Source organism: Leptonychotes weddellii, chromosome 9 (genome assembly GCF_054177405.1).
Source record: "Leptonychotes weddellii isolate Sample4059 chromosome 9, ASM5417740v2, whole genome shotgun sequence".
In the NCBI taxonomy this organism is placed as follows: Eukaryota; Metazoa; Chordata; class Mammalia; order Carnivora; family Phocidae; genus Leptonychotes; species Leptonychotes weddellii.
Window position 1 is genome coordinate 42,935,204 of NC_138377.1, and position 21,387 is coordinate 42,956,590.

The 21,387-nt window shown below is 41.6% G+C and overlaps 1 protein-coding gene across 11 annotated transcripts in view; it reads left to right on the forward strand.

Annotated features, from left to right (window-relative positions):
• The first annotated feature begins 8,553 nt into the window (after positions 1–8,553).
• The window catches only part of TRIM9 (tripartite motif containing 9), a 109,735-nt gene continuing 96,901 nt past the window's right edge, over positions 8,554–21,387 (forward strand). For 4 of the 11 annotated variants that reach the window (XM_081830521.1, XM_081830526.1, XM_081830525.1 and 1 more), the window contains exon 1: positions 8,555–9,708. In XM_081830521.1, the coding sequence (XP_081686647.1) occupies positions 8,887–9,708 (822 nt within the window). In that variant the 5' untranslated portion in view covers positions 8,555–8,886. Of the gene's footprint in view, positions 9,709–21,387 lie in introns of all 11 variants that reach the window. The other 7 variants (XM_081830529.1, XM_081830531.1, XM_081830530.1 and 4 more) reach the window with 4 other exon arrangements.

Sequence of the window (21,387 nt, forward strand, 5' to 3'; positions counted from 1 at the left end):
AATAAAAAATTTTTTAAAATAAGATAAAATTTCTTTTGATTTCTTCTTTGAAAAAAAGAAATTATGATATGAATGACCTCTGCCTCTGAGACTTAAACATCTTCTCGAGCCTAGGGTACTGTTCACTGAACACATAAAGAAAAAGGATTCTGCCAGCAACTTTGTTTTTCTAGCAAGCTATCTTTTTCATAAAGTCAGGGGAAAACATATTTGAAAACTTACAGAATGTAGGGAAATTCACCAGGAAGACAGCTCCAGAGAACATTACAGAAAACAATGGCATTGGAACTGTATTGGGAGGTTTAAGGGGAAAGCAGGTGTGATTTCTAACAGAGACAGAGTAAGTGGTGTAAAGTCGGGTTAACACCATAATAGCATATTGAAAGTAGAATTCCAAAATACAAGATCAGGAACGTAAGGGGTGCTTTCTGAATTCTGGTATGTGACAATGAAGATTAGATCAGAGAAAGGGAATTCCAGGAGAAGTGCTCACACTCCTTCAGAAATTCGTTCAAAATTCTTCTAAAAATTATTTAGTAGATGTTTTTCAAATTATAACACGTTTGTAACATATGCTTGTTATAAAAATGAAATAATCTAGTACATAGAGGTTTAAAGTCTAAGCCGATCATTTCTCTCTTTGCTTCTTCCCCAGCCCCAACTCAGAAGCAGTGCTGATGATATGGTATTCTGACCCTTTCTCTTGTTCATACATATATATTCAAGTGAATACATTTATACCTAGTGGTGTGTGGGAAGGTTGGTTGGTTGGTCTTTAACAAAAGAGAATCCTAAGTGCACATTAGCCTACAATTTGCTCTTTTTCATTTTAAAGGATATTGGGATAACCATATATGTCAGTATCTATATATCTAGGTAATTTTTCTTTAAAAATGTACGTGTGTGCATATAAAATACATAAGACACTCATAAACTTTGTTTATATAAGTGGGATATCCTATGTGCTAGGAAAATAGAATTGGTACATTTTTAATGACTTCCGTACTTTCCCTGCATCTCCACCTACAATCCATCCCTGACCTCCCCTGGTAAGCATGGTTTACAATTGATGGACATGCTTTAATGAGTTTCTACATGTTTATATAATCATATGCAAACATATTTACATAGATATTTTGAGCAGGGGTCATTGTCAACCTACCAAAAACAAAATCATCTTGTGTACATGCCCGTGTATCTCCCTTTTCTGAAGCAGCAATACTTAACAGAAATCCCTGTAAATCAAGTAAATGCTAACCAGTTCAATTCTTTTTTAATGTCTTCATATTCCATGGTATGGATACAATATAATTGTATCAGTGAAGGTTTTTTTCCTACTTTGGGGACAATATGAAGATCTTGTAACTGAGTCCAAGCTGGTTCCATTCACTGCACGACAGGCCAGTAAGTCAGGAGGCAAGATGTAGGGGTACGAAAGCAACTTTATTTGGAAATCTGGCAAACCAAGGAGATTGCAGACTATTGTTCTAAAGTACCGCCTTAACTCAGCATGAAATGCAAGCTTTTAGTGTTAGGAAGAGGAGGAAGTGACAGGCAGTTGGAGTCAAAAGTAACTGACATCTATAGGCATTCAGGTGCCTGCAAGGGTCCAGGGAAAGTCATGTAACTTCTTTGTCCTTGGCCAGTTGATCTTTGCAAACAGGAATCTGGTCATGTCCTTACTGTAAATCTTAAACATAGCGTTGTTATTTTTGTACATACTTCCTTATCTCCTTGGGGAGATAGGTTTCGGGTAAAGAGCAGTTTTTGCAAATCTTAGCTGTAAGCAAAATTCCTTTGATGATTAACATGCATATGTACAAGGCTAAACAGAAGTTTCTAACCTATAGGTCACAGCAGCAGGGGAGACAGAAGCAACAAGGGGTCAAGTGTACTAAGTTTTTCCCATTACAGTCTTTCTACACATACTCTTACATATTGATCCTTTTTATAACATAGCTTCCTGATAATGGAATTGGTCAGTTGAACTTTTCAACTTTTTTAAATGGTTATTTTGACTTTAATACATGTTTCCATACAGCTTCTCTAGAAGCTTTACCTACAATTAATTAGCCATAGGTACATGAGTCTGTTTCTAGATTCTTTGTTTCCTTGATTTATGTCTGTTCTTAAGCCACAGACACAACATGTTGATTACTGTAGTTTTATAGTAAGTCTTAAAACAATATAAATTTTTCAAGTAGGATATTTCTCAAAATACTTTTGGCTATTCTTGTTTCTTTGCATCTTCAAGTGGATTTTAAAATCAGCTTGTCAATTTCTACACCTCCCCCCAAAAAAGTCTTCTGAAAATTTTAATTGGAACTGCATTGAATCTATAGATCAATTTGAGGGAAATTGCTGTCTTACACAATATTGAGTCTACTAATCTATGAACATGGCTTATCTCACCATTTGTTAAAGTTGCCTTTAATTTCTCTCTGGAATGTTTTATAGCTCTCAATGTATAGATCTTGCACATATTTTGTTAATTCAATTTCACGTTTTTTGATGATGTTGTAAATGGTACAGTTTTTAATATCAATTGCTAATTGTGCACTGCTAGTATTTATAGATACAATTGATTTTTGTATATCCAATGAGTTCTCTTCAACCTGACTGACGGGAATATGAATGACTTCTGGTCCTGTGTGTACTCTGAAAATTGTTTGTATTACAATTCCAGTAATCGCTCTTTCTTTGGAAGTTATTATTGCCCAACCTGGTGGTGGAGGTTCACCCTATATGTGCCCACATTATATTCAACCAGAGACCCAAGCAAATCTCTATGCTGGAACTCTTTCTCTGTCTCACTCTTTCCTCTTTGCAAATTCTAGCTTCCTTGACCTTCCCCAAATCCAGTCTGTGTCCTCAACTCAAAGAGATTGGTGGGCTTTGTTTGGGTTCCTCTTCCCTCTACCGCAGTCTAGAAATTACCATCTGGTAGAAAGCCTGGCTGAAGGTAGGACTCACTTCTTTGCCTTCTCTCAGGAATGACAGGGCTACACTGCATATTATCCAGTGTCTGACAATAGCTGTTTCCTATAGTTAATCCTGGTTTTTATGGAAGGAGGATTATTCCCATATGGCCCAAAGACAGAATTGTGCCCTTTTGATTTTTCATGTAATAAATGGTGTTGATAGTTTTACTGACATTAGATTCCTAAGAAAATCCCTACTTGGTCATAGTTTATTAATCTTTTGATACAATGCTGAAATCTGTTTGCTAATATCCTATTTAGCACTTTTGCATCTATTACTTAGGTGATTTTGGCCTATAGTTTTTTTATTTATTGCATTTTCTGTTAACTATATTATCAGATTTTATTGGGTTACCTGGGAGGCTCAGTAGGTTAAGCCTTCAGCTCTTGATCTCAGCTCAAGTCTTCATCTCAGGGTCATGAGTTCAAGCCCCACATTGGGCTCCATGCTGGGTGTGGGGACTACTTTAAAAAAAATTATTAAAGTTATGATGGCTTTATAAAGCAGACTGGGGAACATTCTATATTTTTCTTTAATTTAGATTATTTCAATAACATTAAAATTACTTGGGTTTTTTTTAAGATTTTATTTATTTATTTGAGAGAGAGAGTGAGCAAGTGAGAGAGAACCCGAGCCGGAGGCAGGAGAAGCAGAGGGAGAGGGAGAAGCAGACTTCCCCATTCAGGGATCCTAACACAGGGCCACGGGGCTCCATCCAGGGACTCCAGAATCATGACCTGAACAGAAGGCAGATGCTTAACTGACTGAGCCACACAGGCGCCCCTAAAATTACTTGTTTTTTTAAAAGTTATCTAGAACTCATCCATGCAACCATCCTATCTTTTTCAATGATTAATTTGAAATTACCTTTCAAATTTGTTTTCTGGAAGTTGGTCTACTCAAGCTTTCTACTTTGAGAGCATTTGAACATCTTTTTTTGAAGAAACTTTTGCAATGTCATTCCATACAAAAGCAATAGAAACATAACAGTCCCGGGCGCCTGGGTGGCTCAGTTGGTTAAGCGACTGCCTTCGGCTCAGGTCATGATCCTGGAGACCCGGGATCGAGTCCCGCATCGGGCTCCCTGCTCAGCGGGGAGTCTGCTTCTCCCTCTGATCCTCCCCCTCTCATGCTCTCTGTCTCCCATTCTCTCTCTCAGATAAATAAATAAAATCTTTAAAAAAAAAAAAAAAAAGAAACATAACAGTCTTAACAAGTTTACAATAGAATATTTGAACAAAAATCTGTATACATTGTCCTTTACAGCAATTTTACACAGTAAATTAACTGATTGTTTAAAAATGTTCCTTTTAAACACCTGTGCTACCTTACTTCTTGGAGTATTATAGGTAGAGAACCTATGTAGTGCTATTTACAAGTACAAAATTAAGACTGTATAACTTACATGGAATCCATTAATTTAAGAGCTTGATTTAATATCCTTGACTGTTCAGTGCTCTGTATGAGGAAAAAATCAACCTTGACCTACTGACAAAGAGCCAAAACTTCATTTTCCATAAAAATATAAAGGTATCCAATTCTGAGAATATTTAGTTGGGCACCAGTAAAGAAATCTAATGCTATGTCGATGCTAGATTTGAAAGATTAATTAAGTTAAAATATATATTTTTAAAGATTTTATTTATTTTATTTTGACAGAGAGAGACACAGGGAGAGAGGGAACACAAGCAGGGGGAGTGGGAGAGGGAGAAGCAGGCTTCCCGCGGAGCAGAGAGCCCGATGTGGGGCTCGATCCCAGGACCCCGGGATCATGACCTGAGCCGAAGGCAGACGCTCAACGACTGAGCCACCCAGGCGCCCCAAGTTAAAATATTTTTGACTGAAAATGTATTCATTTCCTTTAGGCTTTAAATTTTGTTGTCATAGCATTTCACATAGTATTTTCCCAGTGTTTGTTAATTGTGAGTTCTATTGTGCTTTCCATTATGTCAATAATTATATTTCCTTTTGCAGGTCTCATAATGCACATATTTATTTACTATTGTGTGAAAAAGAAAAGGATGGGTCCTAGGATTGGGGTGTGTAGAGCTCCCTGCTCAGCAGGGAGTCAGCTTCTCCTTCTTCCTCAACCACTCCCCACCCCCCAGCTTGTGCGTGCCCACTCTCTCAAATAACTAAATAAAATCTTTTTTAAAAAAACATCATTTGGGTGCATAGTTGAGTAAGTTTTAGAGGATAATAAAGCACTTTACACAAATGAGAACATCTGCAGTCACCCCAGGAGTGATAAAATTACAGGGCTCTGAATCCTCATGCTTCCGGGCACTGGCTGATCACCAGCTGGAAGAAGGAAGATATTCCCTACCGTATTTCTATGATACCATCAGTTACATTCAGATTTTTATTTCCCTTTAAACCCAACTCATTGGAGGACTTTAATGTACATTATGACCACATAGTGCAGCATGAGGAGGAAATCTTCAAAAGTTTACAAAAAACTTTTTAGAGAAATGAATTCAAGAAAAACCATAAACTCTCAGGGAAGGTAAACAGAATAACATAGAAGTTAACAAAGATCATTTTGAGTATTTCTTTTTTTTTTTTTTAAAGATTTTATTTATTTGACAGAGAGAGAGACAGTGAGAGAGGGAACACAAGCAGGGGGAGTGGGAGAGGGAGAAGCAGGCTTCCTGCTGAGCAGGGAACCCGATGCGGGGCTCGATCCCAGGACCCTGAGATCATGACCCAAGCCGAAGGCAGTCACCCAACCAACTGAGCCACCCAGGCGCCCCTTGAGTATTTCTTATACACAGAGCTTGACAGAGAGAAAACTCGGCATTTGTCAAATGAATGAGTGAATGAATGAATGAATGAATGAACAAACAAGGAAGCAAAATTACATGTGCCTGGATTCAAATCCCAGCCTCACCAGTATTTGACCTTGAGTACTTTATTTATCTACTCATCTTTAAAATGAGGATAATTATGCCCACGTCTTTTTGGAAGGCAGCTATGCTAACCACTATACCACCAAGGCTGCCCACCTCTTTTTGTTATCACAGGGATTGAACTAGGTAATCCATGTAAATAAATAAACCCACTGCCTAAAACAGAATGAACACTTAACAAATGACAGTCATTTTAAGAGCTCTCTTGGGATTGATTTAGCTAATTCCTGGCCAAATAGATCTAACAAATAAATCACCTCAATATATTTCATAATAGGTCATTCTTCATGTATTGGTTATATTATAAATCTGTATTCTGTTGAGTCTCTGTGAAACCAACAGTGTATTACACAGCAGACATTCCCTAAGATTATTCTTTATTTTTAACTAAGGATATGTTTTCTGCTAATAAGCAGCCCTCTCAGATGGTGTCTTTTTCTGTTTGGGCTGCTAAGACAAAATATCACAGACTGGGTAGCTTATAAACAATAGAAATTTATTTCTCCCATTCTAGACGCTGAGGATTACAAGATCAGGGTGTCACAGGTTTGCCATGTGGTGAGGGTCTGCTTCGTCATTGACTGTGGCTTCTCATGGTAACCTCACAGGGTGGAAGGGGGCAAAGGAGGCTTCTTGGGCCACTCTTATAAATGCATTGACCCCGTTCATGAAGGCTCTGCCCTCATGGCCCAATCACCTCCCAAAGGCCCCACCTCCTAATACCTTGAGGGTTAGGATTTCAAGATATGAATTTTGGGGAGACACATTGAATCTATAGCAGATGGTATACTATGATAAACAAAGTCAAACTCATAAAGAGAATATTTGCTGCTCACTTTGAAATGTCCATAGCCCTGGCCCAAGGCTACTGTGACTTTCAGCCAAATGCATACAAAAATCCTGGAAAGGATTTTTATGTATTTTTATATATTAAATTATGCGTGGTACTGACAATTTTTTCTAACAGTTTCTCAACAACTAACTATTTGGTATTAGCGAATTCTCTTGGGACCCATAAATTGGATACATCCTGCAGATACAGATAATGTTCCAAGTCCACATGAAGAAATTATATGGCTGTAAACAGAGTACATATGCCTTTGGATGCTCTGGACTTAGCTAGTTAAAAACCAGATTAAAAAGAAATCATATAGCATTTGTGGTTAGCATAACTTTAAATAACAATGAGAACCGCCCCCCCAACAATAATCAAGTGCTGTTTTCATTGCAACTGAGGAAGGTTTTGGAAAGATAATCTAGTTTATTGGACTATTTCTCCAAGGGCAGCATTATGGGTCATTTTTTACTGGGCAATAAAATGCTTTTAAATTGTAAATGTTGCTGCATATAATCAAGTTATCTCTTTTTTGGAAGATGAAAAATGGAAGATTTCTTAGACCTTGGAAAGAGTTTTTGCCATTTATTTATGAATCACTCAGCAAAAAGCAGTCATGTACTATTTCAAATAAGCTGCTATCTCAGAATGTCACTGTCACTTGACTCAAAGATTTTTCTTTCTTTTTGGGGGGGGGCGGGGAGGGAGTTCCTCCTCCTCCTACATCATCAAGTCAACAATTCTGTGGGCAAGGGACAGGACAAGATATTTTCATCAATATTTAGAGACAGAGAAGAAGGGTGCTTAATATATGAGGACTAACACTAGATCTCGCCCCCATCCCTCTACCTGCACCCCTCCACCAGCACCATCACCCCACGCACTTCACTGGAGGAAACAGGAAAAAAAAACACCATTCTGAAGCTGTGCCACGTGACACTGAATAATGCTGTTTGGATTCAAACACTGAGACTCCGCAGTGACACAGTGATTCATCTGCAGCTAGTTTACTAAACTGTGGGCACTGAGAAATAGGCAACCGTATTGAGCCAAAGGTACTGCTGGCCTCGCGAAAGCTCAGCCAGGTGCTGAGAGTAGGGTGACAGCACAGCTTTGGGAGGAAGGGAGAGTGAAGAGGGGAGAGAGGCACGTTCACACCATAAGGTTCACACCGCGCCATGAGAAAGCCTCTGGGCCGAGCCTGAATTTAAAGCGGGAAATTAAGGGGCAGAGATTTTAACTAATATACTGAACCTTTACATCGGTCACCTAGCTTCAATCTACAGCAACACTAAGAAATTGGTATTATTAATCCCCTCTTAGACCCGAGGGACTGAGGGTGAAAGAAGCAAAGAGGCTCTTCCTGGGACTTAATGCCCGGCGCGCCAGACTCCCAGGAGTGGGGAGCGCCCGGGGCGGGCTGCTCCGCTTTCCTGGAGGGGAAAGAAGCCCGGCTGCGGCACATAAACCGAGGCCTGGGTGAGGCGCCAGCCCAAGCTGCCAGCAGCGGAAGGAGAAGGGGGGTCTCGCAGGCGCGCGGCCCTCGCCCGTGGTAGGTCGGTGCGGAGACCAGAGCTGGAAGCCAAACGCAGACAGTTGGCGAGAAGCACCAGCCCCCTCCGCCGGCCTACTCGCTGCGGGGAGGAGTTTCTCACGCCCCCCGCTCCTGGGTGACTGCACCGGAGGTCGGAAGGAAGCGGGGCGAGGGATGAGTCATCCCGCCTAATTCCTCCTTCCCGGTCCCTCGCCTCCGCACGCCGGCCCCCTCCCGAGATCGAGCAGCCGGGAGCGAAGACTCGCTTATCCTCAGAGTCCGCTACCAAACCCGCTGTGGCCTGCAGAAGAGAGGAGAAGGACGGGGCGTGTGGCCAATGAGAGCTTCGCCCTCTCGCCGCCGGCCAATGGGCCGCTGTTTACAGGGTAGGGCGGGACTCGAAGGGGGGCGGTCCCGGGCTGGCGCGCGGCGTCGCGGTCCCGTGGCTCACAGAGAGAGTGGCTCGGAGACAGAGCGCCTCACAGGGAGTCGGCGCCTAAGCGACGCGGGAAGGCGCCACCGCCGCCGCCGCTGGCCAAGGTGCTGGAGACGACAGGACGGTCGACCGCTTCGCCAGCTCAGGCACCCGTTGCAGCTGCCGCGGCTTCGCTCCCAGCCCGGTCCTCATGGAAGAGATGGAAGAAGAGTTAAAATGCCCTGTGTGCGGCTCCTTCTATCGGGAGCCCATCATCCTGCCCTGCTCTCACAATTTATGTCAAGCGTGCGCCCGCAACATCCTGGTACAGACCCCGGAGTCTGAGTCCCCCCAGAGCCGTCGGGCCTCGGGCTCCGGGGTCTCCGACTATGACTATCTGGACCTGGACAAGATGAGCCTGTACAGCGAAGCGGACAGCGGCTATGGTTCCTACGGGGGTTTCGCCAGTGCCCCCACTACCCCGTGCCAGAAGTCCCCCAATGGCGTCCGCGTGTTCCCCCCCGCTATGCCGCCACCGGCCACCCACCTGTCACCGGCCTTGGCCCCGGTGCCCCGCAACTCCTGTATCACCTGCCCCCAGTGCCACCGCAGCCTCATACTGGATGACCGGGGGCTCCGCGGCTTCCCCAAGAACCGCGTCCTGGAAGGGGTAATTGACCGCTACCAGCAGAGCAAAGCCGCAGCCCTCAAGTGCCAGCTCTGCGAGAAGGCGCCTAAGGAGGCCACCGTCATGTGCGAACAGTGCGATGTCTTCTACTGCGATCCGTGCCGCCTGCGCTGCCACCCGCCCCGAGGGCCCCTAGCCAAGCACCGCCTGGTACCCCCGGCCCAGGGCCGCGTGAGCCGGCGACTTAGCCCGCGCAAGGTCTCCACCTGCACAGACCACGAGCTGGAGAACCACAGCATGTATTGCGTGCAGTGCAAGATGCCTGTGTGCTACCAGTGCTTGGAGGAGGGCAAACACTCCAGCCATGAAGTCAAAGCTCTGGGGGCCATGTGGAAACTGCACAAGGTGAGTCCTAAGAAAACCCACCCCTAACTCCCCTCGCCTCCGATCCTCCGGTTTTGCAGCAGACGGTCTCCCTATTGCGCACAGTGCATCCCAGTGGGGGTGCAATGCAGGTTCTCCTGTATCTGCTTCCCCCGTCTGGTGCACTGCAGAAGCGCAGGGGGACCTTAAACCGAGGGCAGGGGAGTTGAATATCCCCAGAGAGTTGTTGCGGGGATGCCTGAGAACCGGTCTCCCCGGGAGCACTGCCTAGCACGGGGCGTCCCCGCTCCGCGGCGGAGGCGCAGCCTGCGGTCGCCGCCGGGGTAGTGGAAAGCGCTGCGGAGCTGGGCAGAGGCACGCCAGCGCCTGGGGCTGCCAGGAACGCTCCAGGGCAGATCCGGCTGCGGTCCCCAGGGACGAAGTGGGGACGGTGGGGCGGCGCGAAACGCCAAAGGCTGGAGCTGCGGGGTAGGCGGGCGCTGTGACTCGCGGCGGGGGCGGGGAGAACTCCGCGGGTGGAATACTGATGAGTCCGCCCTGGCCCAGACCCGGAGTCCGCGCTGGAGCGGATGCGGGACCGGGTGCTTTGCTCCCAGGTGGCGGAGGTGGTGCAGCCGAGGAAAAAAGAATCCTGTGGTCGCCACGGCAACAAGGCTTGATGGCTGCGGGTCCTGACCACACACACCCCCACCCCCCGGGGCTAGGGACCTGGGGCTGAAGTAGCAGGCCAGAGGTTTCTGTGTGGTCTAGGCCTGAAAGCTAGGCAGATGTGTATCCCAGGGTAACCCCATCCTCCCAACCACCACACACGAATTTGTCCAGGATTCAACCCTTTTCCTCTTTCAGTAGTTGTCTTTGAAAGCTTTGAGGCACCTGTTACCACCAGATTTACCTTTCTGGTCTCTTTTGATGGCGCCTCCACCAAAGCCAGCTTCAAGAAGAGTGCCTTTAACAACGTTTAGGTAAGCCACTCCTCTGCTCAGAATCCTCCAATTGTCCCCCACATTTCTTAGACGGTCCCTAGAATGGTCCACTAGGACCTGCTTGACCTGTTCACGTTTGGCCTCATCGACCTCATTTCGTCCCACTCATTCCCTTTGCTCCAGCTGCACTGTCCCTCAACCAACATCAGACACCTTCCGGCCCCCGGGCCTTTGCATTGGATGTTCTTTACGCTTGGGACAGCCTAACCCAATAAATACCTTGTATTCGAATGGCTCACTCTCTTGCCTCCTTAGATTGTTGCTCAGATGTCACCTTTGCAGTGAGACCCTTCTGAACACAGTTGCTGCCTCTAGTCTCAGACACCCCTAAGTGGCATGCTATGTATTTTAATTATCATGTTACTTTTGTATTTATCTATTGCTCCTCTCCACACATACTAGAAAATAAACTTCATGAGGAAAAAGATCTTTATAATGTTATGCCCACCCTGCTTAGAAGGAAGGGAACCACTCTTGAGGAGATGTGTATAAATTTCACTTGTAATTTTTAAATAATTTGCTTGGTTGGGATGCAAAGGGTAAGGCAGCGATTCAGGATTATTGTGGAGATTTTCTTCACATCATTGAGTTGCAAGCCCAAGGATCAGGTAGGGCGGTAAAGATGGTGTTCAGGCCTCAGCTATGCCCCACTAAGGGTTTCCCAGCATTTCTTGGAGACTAGAAAGGCTAGTCTCTGAGAGAGACCATGGGGTTCAGGCTGGAACATTGATATTTTATTTACAGCAAGAAAAGAAATAAGATATCACCTTTTTTCAGCAATCGAGGTTTTCTCAATTCAGTCTTAATTGAATGTGACCCGTGTTTATGGTTATTTGGGTTCTCACATATAACCTATTAAATCTTATTCATACTGATGGAAATTTAAGTCAGCACAAATTTGAGCCCTACTAGGCATATGCATCTATTTTTGAAGCAATTTCAATTTAACTTTTTTTAAATGATATTTTATTTTGAAAGTTTTCAAAACTTGAGTTCATGGCCAATTTTTTCCTTCATGTTATGATTTCACTCTTAAACTGCTAACTATAGCCTATGTTAAGTTACCTTTCAAAACTATCCTTGGAACTAAGAAATTAATCACCCTGACTGAAAAAAGAACTTAAGAGTCACACATTAATTAGGATGGTCAAACCACAGCATAATTTTTCTGTGAAGAGTCTATACGTTTTCCATTAAAACCAAAAGCAACCTTTTAATCTTTGTCAAGCCCTGTATAGATTTGAAATGTTAAATCGTTGATTTTATGGGTAATGGAAATTGTGAGTGGACACTGGTGTGGACTGGGTTGAAATTTGGATGTCTGTTAAAAAACCAATAATGTCAAAGCCCTTGAGACATGACATAAGTAAGCTAGAAAAGGAAGGTTGGTTTGTTGAAAAAAAAAAAAAACATTTCTTCTCTGATCTTTTGCACACTTTTTCCAAAATAGTGAATAGGTATAATTTTTGTTCAGTCAATATCAGAATTATTAAACTGCCAAAAAAAAATAAGGCAGAAAGATGAGAGATTTTAACATTTGCTTACTGTCTTAGGTGAACAACAAATATTGCTCCCCCATCTTATCTTCTTAATAAAGTAGTTAATGTGTTAACGCTGGATTTTCTCATATAGTCTATTTATGTTCTGTTTCCACAACAGCTCATGGGCCAGAATTTCTATGCCCTTCAAAACATAAGAGAGCAAAGAATTACATGAAGTAGTTTCCCCAAAGTTGGGCAGTAAGTTATCAACACACATTATTACTAGACCTGAAAGTTTTCATTAATGTTCTACCATATTAATTAGTTATTTCTAGGGATAAAAAATTCTGTGAATAAGTATTTCCCTCGAGCTCTAAGTCATCATCTTACACATTTAAGACAAAATGGCTGAAATTTATTTTTAAAGAGGTTTTAAAAACAACTGGTTGAAATTCACTAGTTGTCAGTTGACCAAATTAAAATACTTCTTACACATATATGACTTTCAAAATCCATGAAAAGTAATACTGCATCAAGTAGCCATATAAGACAAATACCTGGTAACAGTTTTCATTTAGTAGGAGCACTTGCTATATTCCTTTATCCAATTTAGTTTGGTATAAAGAATTGCTACCAAAAAAAAATCATTTTGTAGATACTTTCAAATAGGCAATTGGAACCATTATTACTATTCTGTAATTTTAGCAATTCACATTTCTAAATCTAACATTATCCTTAAATTCCTGGTGTGTTTTATCAATCTCTGAATCAGTACATTTGAAACCATTCTGTTGTATTTGTGCTATTGAGCAAAGATTTTCTTTTCCTTTCTGTACTAACCACTCTGAATCTTGTCTCAAATGTTATTTCTCTTAGAAGATTTGCAATTTAAGGAACATTTTATTTTTTAAAGATTTTATTTATTTATTTTAGAGGAAGAGCTAGGATGTGGGAGTGGGGGTGGGAAGCAGCGGGGGAGGGAGAGGGACAAGCCGACTCCCACCCTGAATGCAGCACCCCTGGCAGGACCCAGTGCCACGACCCTGAGATCATGACCTGAGCCTAAACCAAGAGTCAGACGCTCAACCAACTGAGCCACCCAGGTGCCCCAGCAACATTTTAAAATAAACTTTATCAGTTATGCTTTCATTTTCAAAGCATTCTGAAAAAAATATCTGCTTTGTAATATGTTGGTATCTTATCAAATATCTGTGTAGCAAAGTGTTATTTAATGTAACCAAAATGGTATTTGGTTAACTATCAGCAGTAAACACAATATAATCTAGATGTTCCTATGATAAATATAACAGGTAGCAGATCTTCATGGGTTTTTTTATATTTTTTAAATTTACATCTGGTACAGTCAGAACATTCTGTGCACGGTGGTACAAATATTAAGGAGAATGTATCAGAGGAGTCAGTTGTTCCTCTTTGTACTGAGGCATAATAGAAAGAGCTAGATGACAGGGGATCCCATTCCAGACCTGATGGCTGCCACTGACTTCCATTCTTCCTACACACAAATCTGTATTTGTGGAAATATTTTGAAAAAATAATTTAAATGTGTGTAACATACTCATTTCAGTTTGGCACAAGAGAAAGCTTTATATAAAACAGAAGTTGTCTCACTAGTCAACAATTATTTCATAGAACCTCTTTTATGGGATATTTTGCTTGCTCCTTTCAGAGCACAGAGTGCAGTAAAAGGCTACTCTTGAAGGTGCCCCAGAAGGGTGAGCCACAGCCTCATGAGTCCAGAGAATATTCAGTTGAAGTAAGCTCATGGAATAAAAACACTACACAAAGATTTATTTATATATTAAACAAAGGCATTTTGTTTTTCAGTAGTGATGCTAAAATGCTAGTTGATATCACTCAGTTTTTTCAGATTCTCCAGGGAAGACAGTGTTATATCCCTCTGAAGCAGCAGAAATTGTTCTTCCCGTATATACCATGAAACGATGCTATTAATTGAAATTTCAGGTCAAGTCACAGTTTGCATAAAGAGAAAGTTATCATAGCTACCTGTTATTGAGGATAGAACCCATTACATGGTAAAAAAGTAAGAACAAGATAGTTCTAAATAATATTGTTATCAATTTTATCAGGGACTCTTGGTTATAAGGAACAGAAAACCCACTCAAGTGATCCCAGAGGATTTCGTGGGGAATGAAACAAATCAACTCTCAAGGAAAGCGGAACTGGAAAGCTAGAAACTAAGTTTATTTTCTGTTATCAGTCAGGTTGGACTAAGTTATGCTACAGTAACAATTTCCTAATCTCAGTGAATTACAACAGTAAGTAATTTCTCACTCCCCTCAATGCCCACTGAGAATCAGCTGTGGCCCTTCTCCACATCTTCCTATTCTTGAACTTCAGCTGAAAGAGCATGTTTGGAACATGCCAACCTTATGATAGAGGGAGGAGAACAAAACAGAACTACTCAATGGTACTTCAAGTTTCTATTCAGATGTGGTGTGTCATTTCTGCTTATATTGATTGGCTAGAATAAGTCATGTGGCCATGCCTCCGTGATGCAAGGAATACACTCTTCCCACAGAGAGAGGCACCAGATAAGGACCCTGTAGTGGGGGCTAGAGAATATTTTGAACAAATAATACAATGTGCCACATGTTTAACTCTCTTACCTGTGCTTCTATCTCTTGCAATGGGCCTCTTTGGCCTGCAAAAGACCTGACGGACTCTTCCAGCCCCAAGACAGCATGACATTTCAGTGCAAGTGTCCACTGTCATCTAACTAAAGTGTCTCTTCACATTTTCAACTTTAGAGAAAGAATCTGATTGGCTCAGCTTGCGTCAGGTAATGACTGATGACTGTCTGGGCCATGACCCCACCCCTTTGGTGAGGTGGATGTAGACTAGGTTGAGACAGGTGAGGCACTCACCTCAGGGGCAAAACTTAACGGGGCACCAAAACTCAGTAATCAAGATAAAAAAATACTGTAATGCAATATCTTAAAAAATAAAAATGAATGCAAGAAATCCATGATCAACAAAATGTCAACATTTTAAATAAAGGCAAGATCACTAAGAGTGCCATGCTGAGCCATATTGGACCCTGAGTCAAAAGGAAAAATCAATAATATCGGTCCCATCTTTGTTTAAAATATTAACCTTTGTTCCTCATAGAATCTTTGCATTGATTTTTGTTTTTAAAAAATACCACATTAAAATAGTATTGATGTTGATTCCTGAGGTTTTTGGCACTCCCTTAAATTCCACATCTGAGAGTGCCTCACTCCCCTCCCCCCAGTCCCAGTCCTGAGGGACAGAGTCACTTGGTACAACACCTGGCTCCCAGTTTACTGTTCAGCTCGAGAAAAGCTCCAGGCAGAATGCTTCAGAGAGCAGCGGGGGCAGGGAGGCACTGACCAGCACTCTGGTACGGTCTCAGAGGAAGCCATGCTGGGTGCAGAAGAAAGCCCTTTTGCTCTACTTGGATCTTCCGTGTTTTAGCCACAGCACTAATTTCTTGAGCTGCTTTGACAGTGAAGCAATAGAGTTGATGATGATGAAAAAAAGGACAGAAAAGTATAGAGAACACTGAGAGCTGGAGCTCAGTGCTTGCTCTCCCTAGCAATGCTCCAGCACCAAGTGGTTTGTGTTGTTATCTCTGTCGCATACTCTGGTGAACGTGGTCATGTCAGAGCAAAGCAGTCCCTCATTTTGCTTATGTTTGAGTGGAGGAAGGAGGACAGAAGGTGTCATAACATGATTTCGTATTCACTTTGGGTACGAAATCATGTGGTTGGGCTGGGAGTGGGAGAAAAATAAAACCGCATAGCTTCCTGTCAGTAATATTATCTGTTTATTAGAAGGAAAGAAGAGCGTTAGTAACCATGGAGTTCAATGTTTTGTGTTTTTTGTCTTTTGGCTTCATACCAGCAGTGCTCTTCTTGCTCTAGTTAAATGTTTCCCTCCCCACCATATTCCTGCCTCTGCCCAGTCCCTGTGATTCTGGTGGGCTGCCAATCCAGCGCCCTGCCTTACCTAGCCAAGCGGGAGGGCATGGGACATAGGCCTGGCCAATTGTCATACCCTATCCCTCTGGCCAAAGTGATTAATTTTAAAGATTAGCACGTAACTCAAGCCAGTCCAATCCGAGTCTTTTTTCTGAGGTTTATATATACGACTCAGGGACAGAGGAGTCTTGCTTTCCTCTGGGTGTGCTGCAGTTGGAATAATAGAAGCCAGGAGCTCTCTGTGTCCATGCCGCTTCCTCCTACCACTACACCAGTAGAAGAAAATAAGGCAACCCGCAGAAATACAGAGCTGAGAAATGGAGAGAGAATTCTGAGAACAGTATTTGAGCCTCTGGAACCCATCATGAGTGAGGCCAGCTACCCCCTCCTGCCTTTTGAGTTACTCGAGTCAATAAACATCCCCACCTTTTTTGCTTTAGCTAGTTTGTATCGGCTACTTTCAACTGAGAGGTCCTCACTTATAAAAGCATATGAATTAACACATGTGAACATTTGTATTTGAAGATATTCATTCTAGATATTGTCTCTAGAATACTATACTTAGAAGGCTGCATTCTGATGCCAAAAAAACCCCCCAAAAAACAAAAAACAAATGGAAAGCAGTTTCAATTCAGTGAAGCAGAAATCATATGATATTTAATCTAATGCTGTTTACCTGTTCACTAACAGTGTGTCCTGTACTAGCTTATTGAGCAATAGTCTGGACAGGGAGGTTCTGAAGTCAAACTTCGGCCAATAATCAATTTTATTTGTTTTCAAAGGCAGGAAACCTCTGAAGACATACATCTTGCTTTGACCTGTTCCCTAGGTCAGAATTTCTCAAACTGTGTTCCCACGAAGTTTCCATACTTAAATAATTTTGTAACTCTCCACTCTAAACCTGTTCCTGGTGGTTCACATTGTACATTATTATATCAATGTACTGGTCCATTCTGCAGCAAAGAAACCTGCTTGATTTAATCTAGAATTTTCTAAACTTACTTGACTTTGGAAACTATTATTTATTTATTTATTTTCTCATTTTTCCCTAGCTTTATTGAGATATCACTGACATATAACATATGTAAGTTAAAGGTGTACAAAGTGATGATTTGATACGTGTGTATATTGTGAAATGATTGCCACAATAAGGCTTGTTAGCACCTCCATCCCCTCACATAATTACCTTTTTTGTATGTGTGTGGAGATAACTTTTAAGAATTACACTCCTAACTTTCAAGTATATAAAAGTGTGTTGTAAATTATAGTCACCATGTTGTATATTAGATCTCTAGAACTTATTCATCTTACAGCTGGAAATTTGTACTCTTTGACCAACATCTTCCATTTCCCCAATCCTCAGCCCCGGACAACCACCATTCTATTCTCTATTTCTTTGGGTTCAGCTTTTTTAGATTCCACATGTAAGTGAGAACATATAGTTTTGGTCTTTCTCTGACTTATTTTACTTAGCATAATGCCCTCCAGGTCCATCCATGATGTTGCAAAAGGCAGAATTTAAAGGAAATTCTTTAAAATTTATGGCTGAATAATATTCCTCTGTGTGTGTGTGTGTGTACCAAATTTTCTTTATCCATTCATCTGCTGATGGACACTTAAGTTGTAGAAACTTTTTTTTTAGTGCTAAATGAGTTTGGGAAACACTATTTTAGGCAATGATTAGCTAATAAGTCAGTAAGAAAGTAAGCATTCTTAATTTCTGGTGTATGGAGTAGACTATAAAACTCCAGCCTGTGGATAACTGTCCCAAATAAGACTATCTTTAAATCTTATGTTAATCCTTAAAACAAGTATTAAAAGTTAAATTTGTTATTCTTTGAATATTAAAGCCAAAAATAGAGGTAAAAGCAATTAATACAAGTTTTGTAGTGTTTATATGCATATGTTCAATATATGTTGCTTCCCATTTTATTGTAAATAACTGAAAAAATAGTTTAAGCATCAGTAATACTAATGTAATAAATTAGAATTAACTGCTTTGATCCATTTTTGACTATTTTTAGGCATTGTGTACATGATGCCAAATGACTTATTTGATTGGGTTTGCCATTAAATTGTGGTAGATAGAAATAGATTGTTTTTAAACTACTTATTAAAACAAAAAAGATGATTTAGCTTGAAGGTTAAAACTCTACAGGTGCTCCTGTGACAGCATATCACAACAATTTATGAAAGTTAAAAGAGCAGTGCTTTGCCTGTTACATTCCAGGCTTTGCTAATATTTTCAAAATGACATCTGGAGTCAGTTTGTAACCTTGGAAGAAGAGTTAGTGATAAAATGGCCCCCAGTAGTGTACCTAGATTATTAGAGACGATCCAGGTTTTGTCAGCAGCATGTCTAATGTCCCCCAAAAGACATCTCAAAGCCAAAAACACTTCTCCGGGGTGTTCTCGCAAGCAATTTCTTCCCAACCTTAACCTTGTCTTAAACTGAGAACTATCTCAGAGTGACATTATTCAGAAAAACCCAAGCAGAATGCCCAGAATGCACTTGACACATCATCAGGGAAATCATCACAATTACACTTCACTTTGGTTTAGCCCTGGCTTTGCCATCTTTTTAACTTGTGTGGCTTATGGTGCAGCATTTTGGCCACGGATCCAGCCATAGTTCCATCTGCCTGTCTAAGTTACCTCTTCTTTCTTGACCTGCATGGCCTTCCAGGTTCCCCACGGAGCCCTCTCCCTGTCCACCAGCCCTGCCCTCCAGCATTTTCTTAAACTAGACCTTCAGATCAACTGAGCCAACCTCACCAGCCTCGCAGCAGACCAGCCTGCCATCGGAAAGCTGAGTGCTGCTCCCTGTTCCCCCATAGTCACTCCTGCACCAGCGGCACTCCACCCCAGCTGGGTTGAATGAGAGACACATTTTTTTCTTAACTGTAGAAAGAGAGTTTTCTTCATTTTGACTCACTCATTTTATGCTGACAAATCAAGAACACTTGTCTTGAGTTTCTAGTCATGAATAAATAAGCATCACTGACTTTTCCCTCTTCCTCAACATGCCTGTCCCTAAAGACTCACCTACCCATGGTCTCAATTCCTTGCACCTGAATATCTGAAACAGAGCAGGTCATTCTCAGTCCCATTCCCTTTCACAATGTGTTCCCAAACTCTCTTCTATCTTCTGTCCACCCATCTCCTTAGCTCCCATCTCTGAGTTTCAACACTGAGCGTCCCCCACTGTACTATAATTGCATATGTTAGAATCTTCCACTGGACCCTACGAACTCAAAGTCATAGATTATTTCTTATCTACCTTTGTTTCCTCCATTAATGCTCTTAGTAGATGTTTGAAAAGGTTTAATGAAGAAAAGAGTCAGTAAGAAGATTAATGATTAGCAAATAGTCCACTATTTTAAATTTCTCATATTAGCCTGATAATAATGGTTAAATTTGAAAGCCTTCAATTTTATACTTTTGTTAAAAACTTACTGAGAACTTACTACATGCCAGGAACTGTTCTAAGCTGTTTCCAGGCACTTTCTCATTTAATCTTCAGAATTCACACATATTCCTGAGAAAACTGGGGCGCAGACAGATCGTAAAGTCATACTGGTTGTAAGAGGCAGAGCCAAGGTTTGAATCCAGGCTGTCTGACTCCAGAGTTCACAGATTGAACCGCTATTCTGTCCTACTGTCTGATCATCACAGGAAATGCATGACCTAGAAAGCACCGTTTTATGGTCCTATAAATTATAATGGCATAACAAGTAAACTGAGTTCCATTAGTTCTCATGCATGAAAATTACTGAAAAATTAAGTCATTTGTCCCCTAAGTTTCCTTGTGACAAAACAAATTTAAAGAGGAAAATATGGGGCAGAAGGAAGTGAAAGACAAGTAGGTTGAATATTCCATAGACCAGATCCTCGGAGGCACACAGGGTAGGGCAGATTCCCTTGGGAGGGGTCTGTCCTGCCTCCTTGTCAGAGCCTGTCAAGCAGCAGATACGCAGTGTGGTTCTATCAGCTCAGCCATTGATTTATTGTCCTCTTGTAACAAAATCACCATCTTAAAATTTATAGACAGAAATGACATAAAAGGGTGCCTGGGTGGCTCAGTTGGTTAAGCGACTGCCTTCGGCTCAGGTCATGATCCTGGAGTCCCGGGATGGAGTCCCGCATCGGGCTCCCTGCTCGGCAGGGAGTCTGCTTCTCCCTCTGACCCTAACCCCTCTCATGTGCTCTCTCTCATTCTCTCTCTCTCAAAATAAATAAATAAAATCTTCAAAAAAAAAAAAAAAAAAAAGAAATGACATAAAAGTTTAGGTTGAGGGTTTTCTTTTGCATTTTCAGCATCTTTATTTCTGCAGATCTAAAACATTTATAAGTCTATCTTGGAAAGCACAAAAATATGTTGAAACCCATAAAAAAGTATCTGTTCTGTTTACTTTCCATTTTTTTCTTGGGCCTTTTGCTGAGGTGGTTAAAAGAAAATACATACATTCCTTTTCAAGAATATATGCCTGGCCCGCCTTTTCCATAAATACAAAAAGGAATATGTGAATTGGAAAAGCCTATTGTTTAAGAATGGGTTTAAGCACTGCCAAATAAAGTTTGTTTTTCATAAGCCTTGCATAGAACCAGAACTGTGTGTTTTATACTCAGAGCTCTGCTCAAAGAAGAAACTGTTCCTTAAAGAATTAGCTTTGGAAGGAGAATGCTAAACATTGTTCTTTGGTGTGGGAATAGCCACCTTCTGTCATTAGCCAGTACACATAGATGGTTAATTCTCATCTACTGCTGATTTATTCATGTGAAGCTGACTTTCCAGCCAGATAGTATCAATTCCGCTTTATTGAGATTTTTGTTCGTCCTCTCTTTATTCTTACTTTGCTTGCAGCTTGCATTTTAAGAAGCAACTGTTGGATACCAAATACTTACTTCTCTCTCCCATGCTCCAGGAAAAGCCGGGGAGAGGGCCCTGTTGCTCTGACCCATGCTGTACATCAGCCTAAGACATTATCGAATCTCTGAAAAAGCAGGTTGCAGAGGGAAGTAAATGTGAATATAGGGTATCAAACATTTTCTACCTAAGTCAGCTCTTCTTCATAGGCTTTTTGATTTTGTAGGGAGCAAATGCTTGGAAGGTCAAACATATACAGGCTCAACTACAATTACAACTCACCCAAAGCCAAAGGGAAATAACTCTATAATATAATCTACCAATTTTTATTGTCTGTACTGTAATTTCTTATCATCGCTACAAACAACCAACAGCTGATTTTCCTA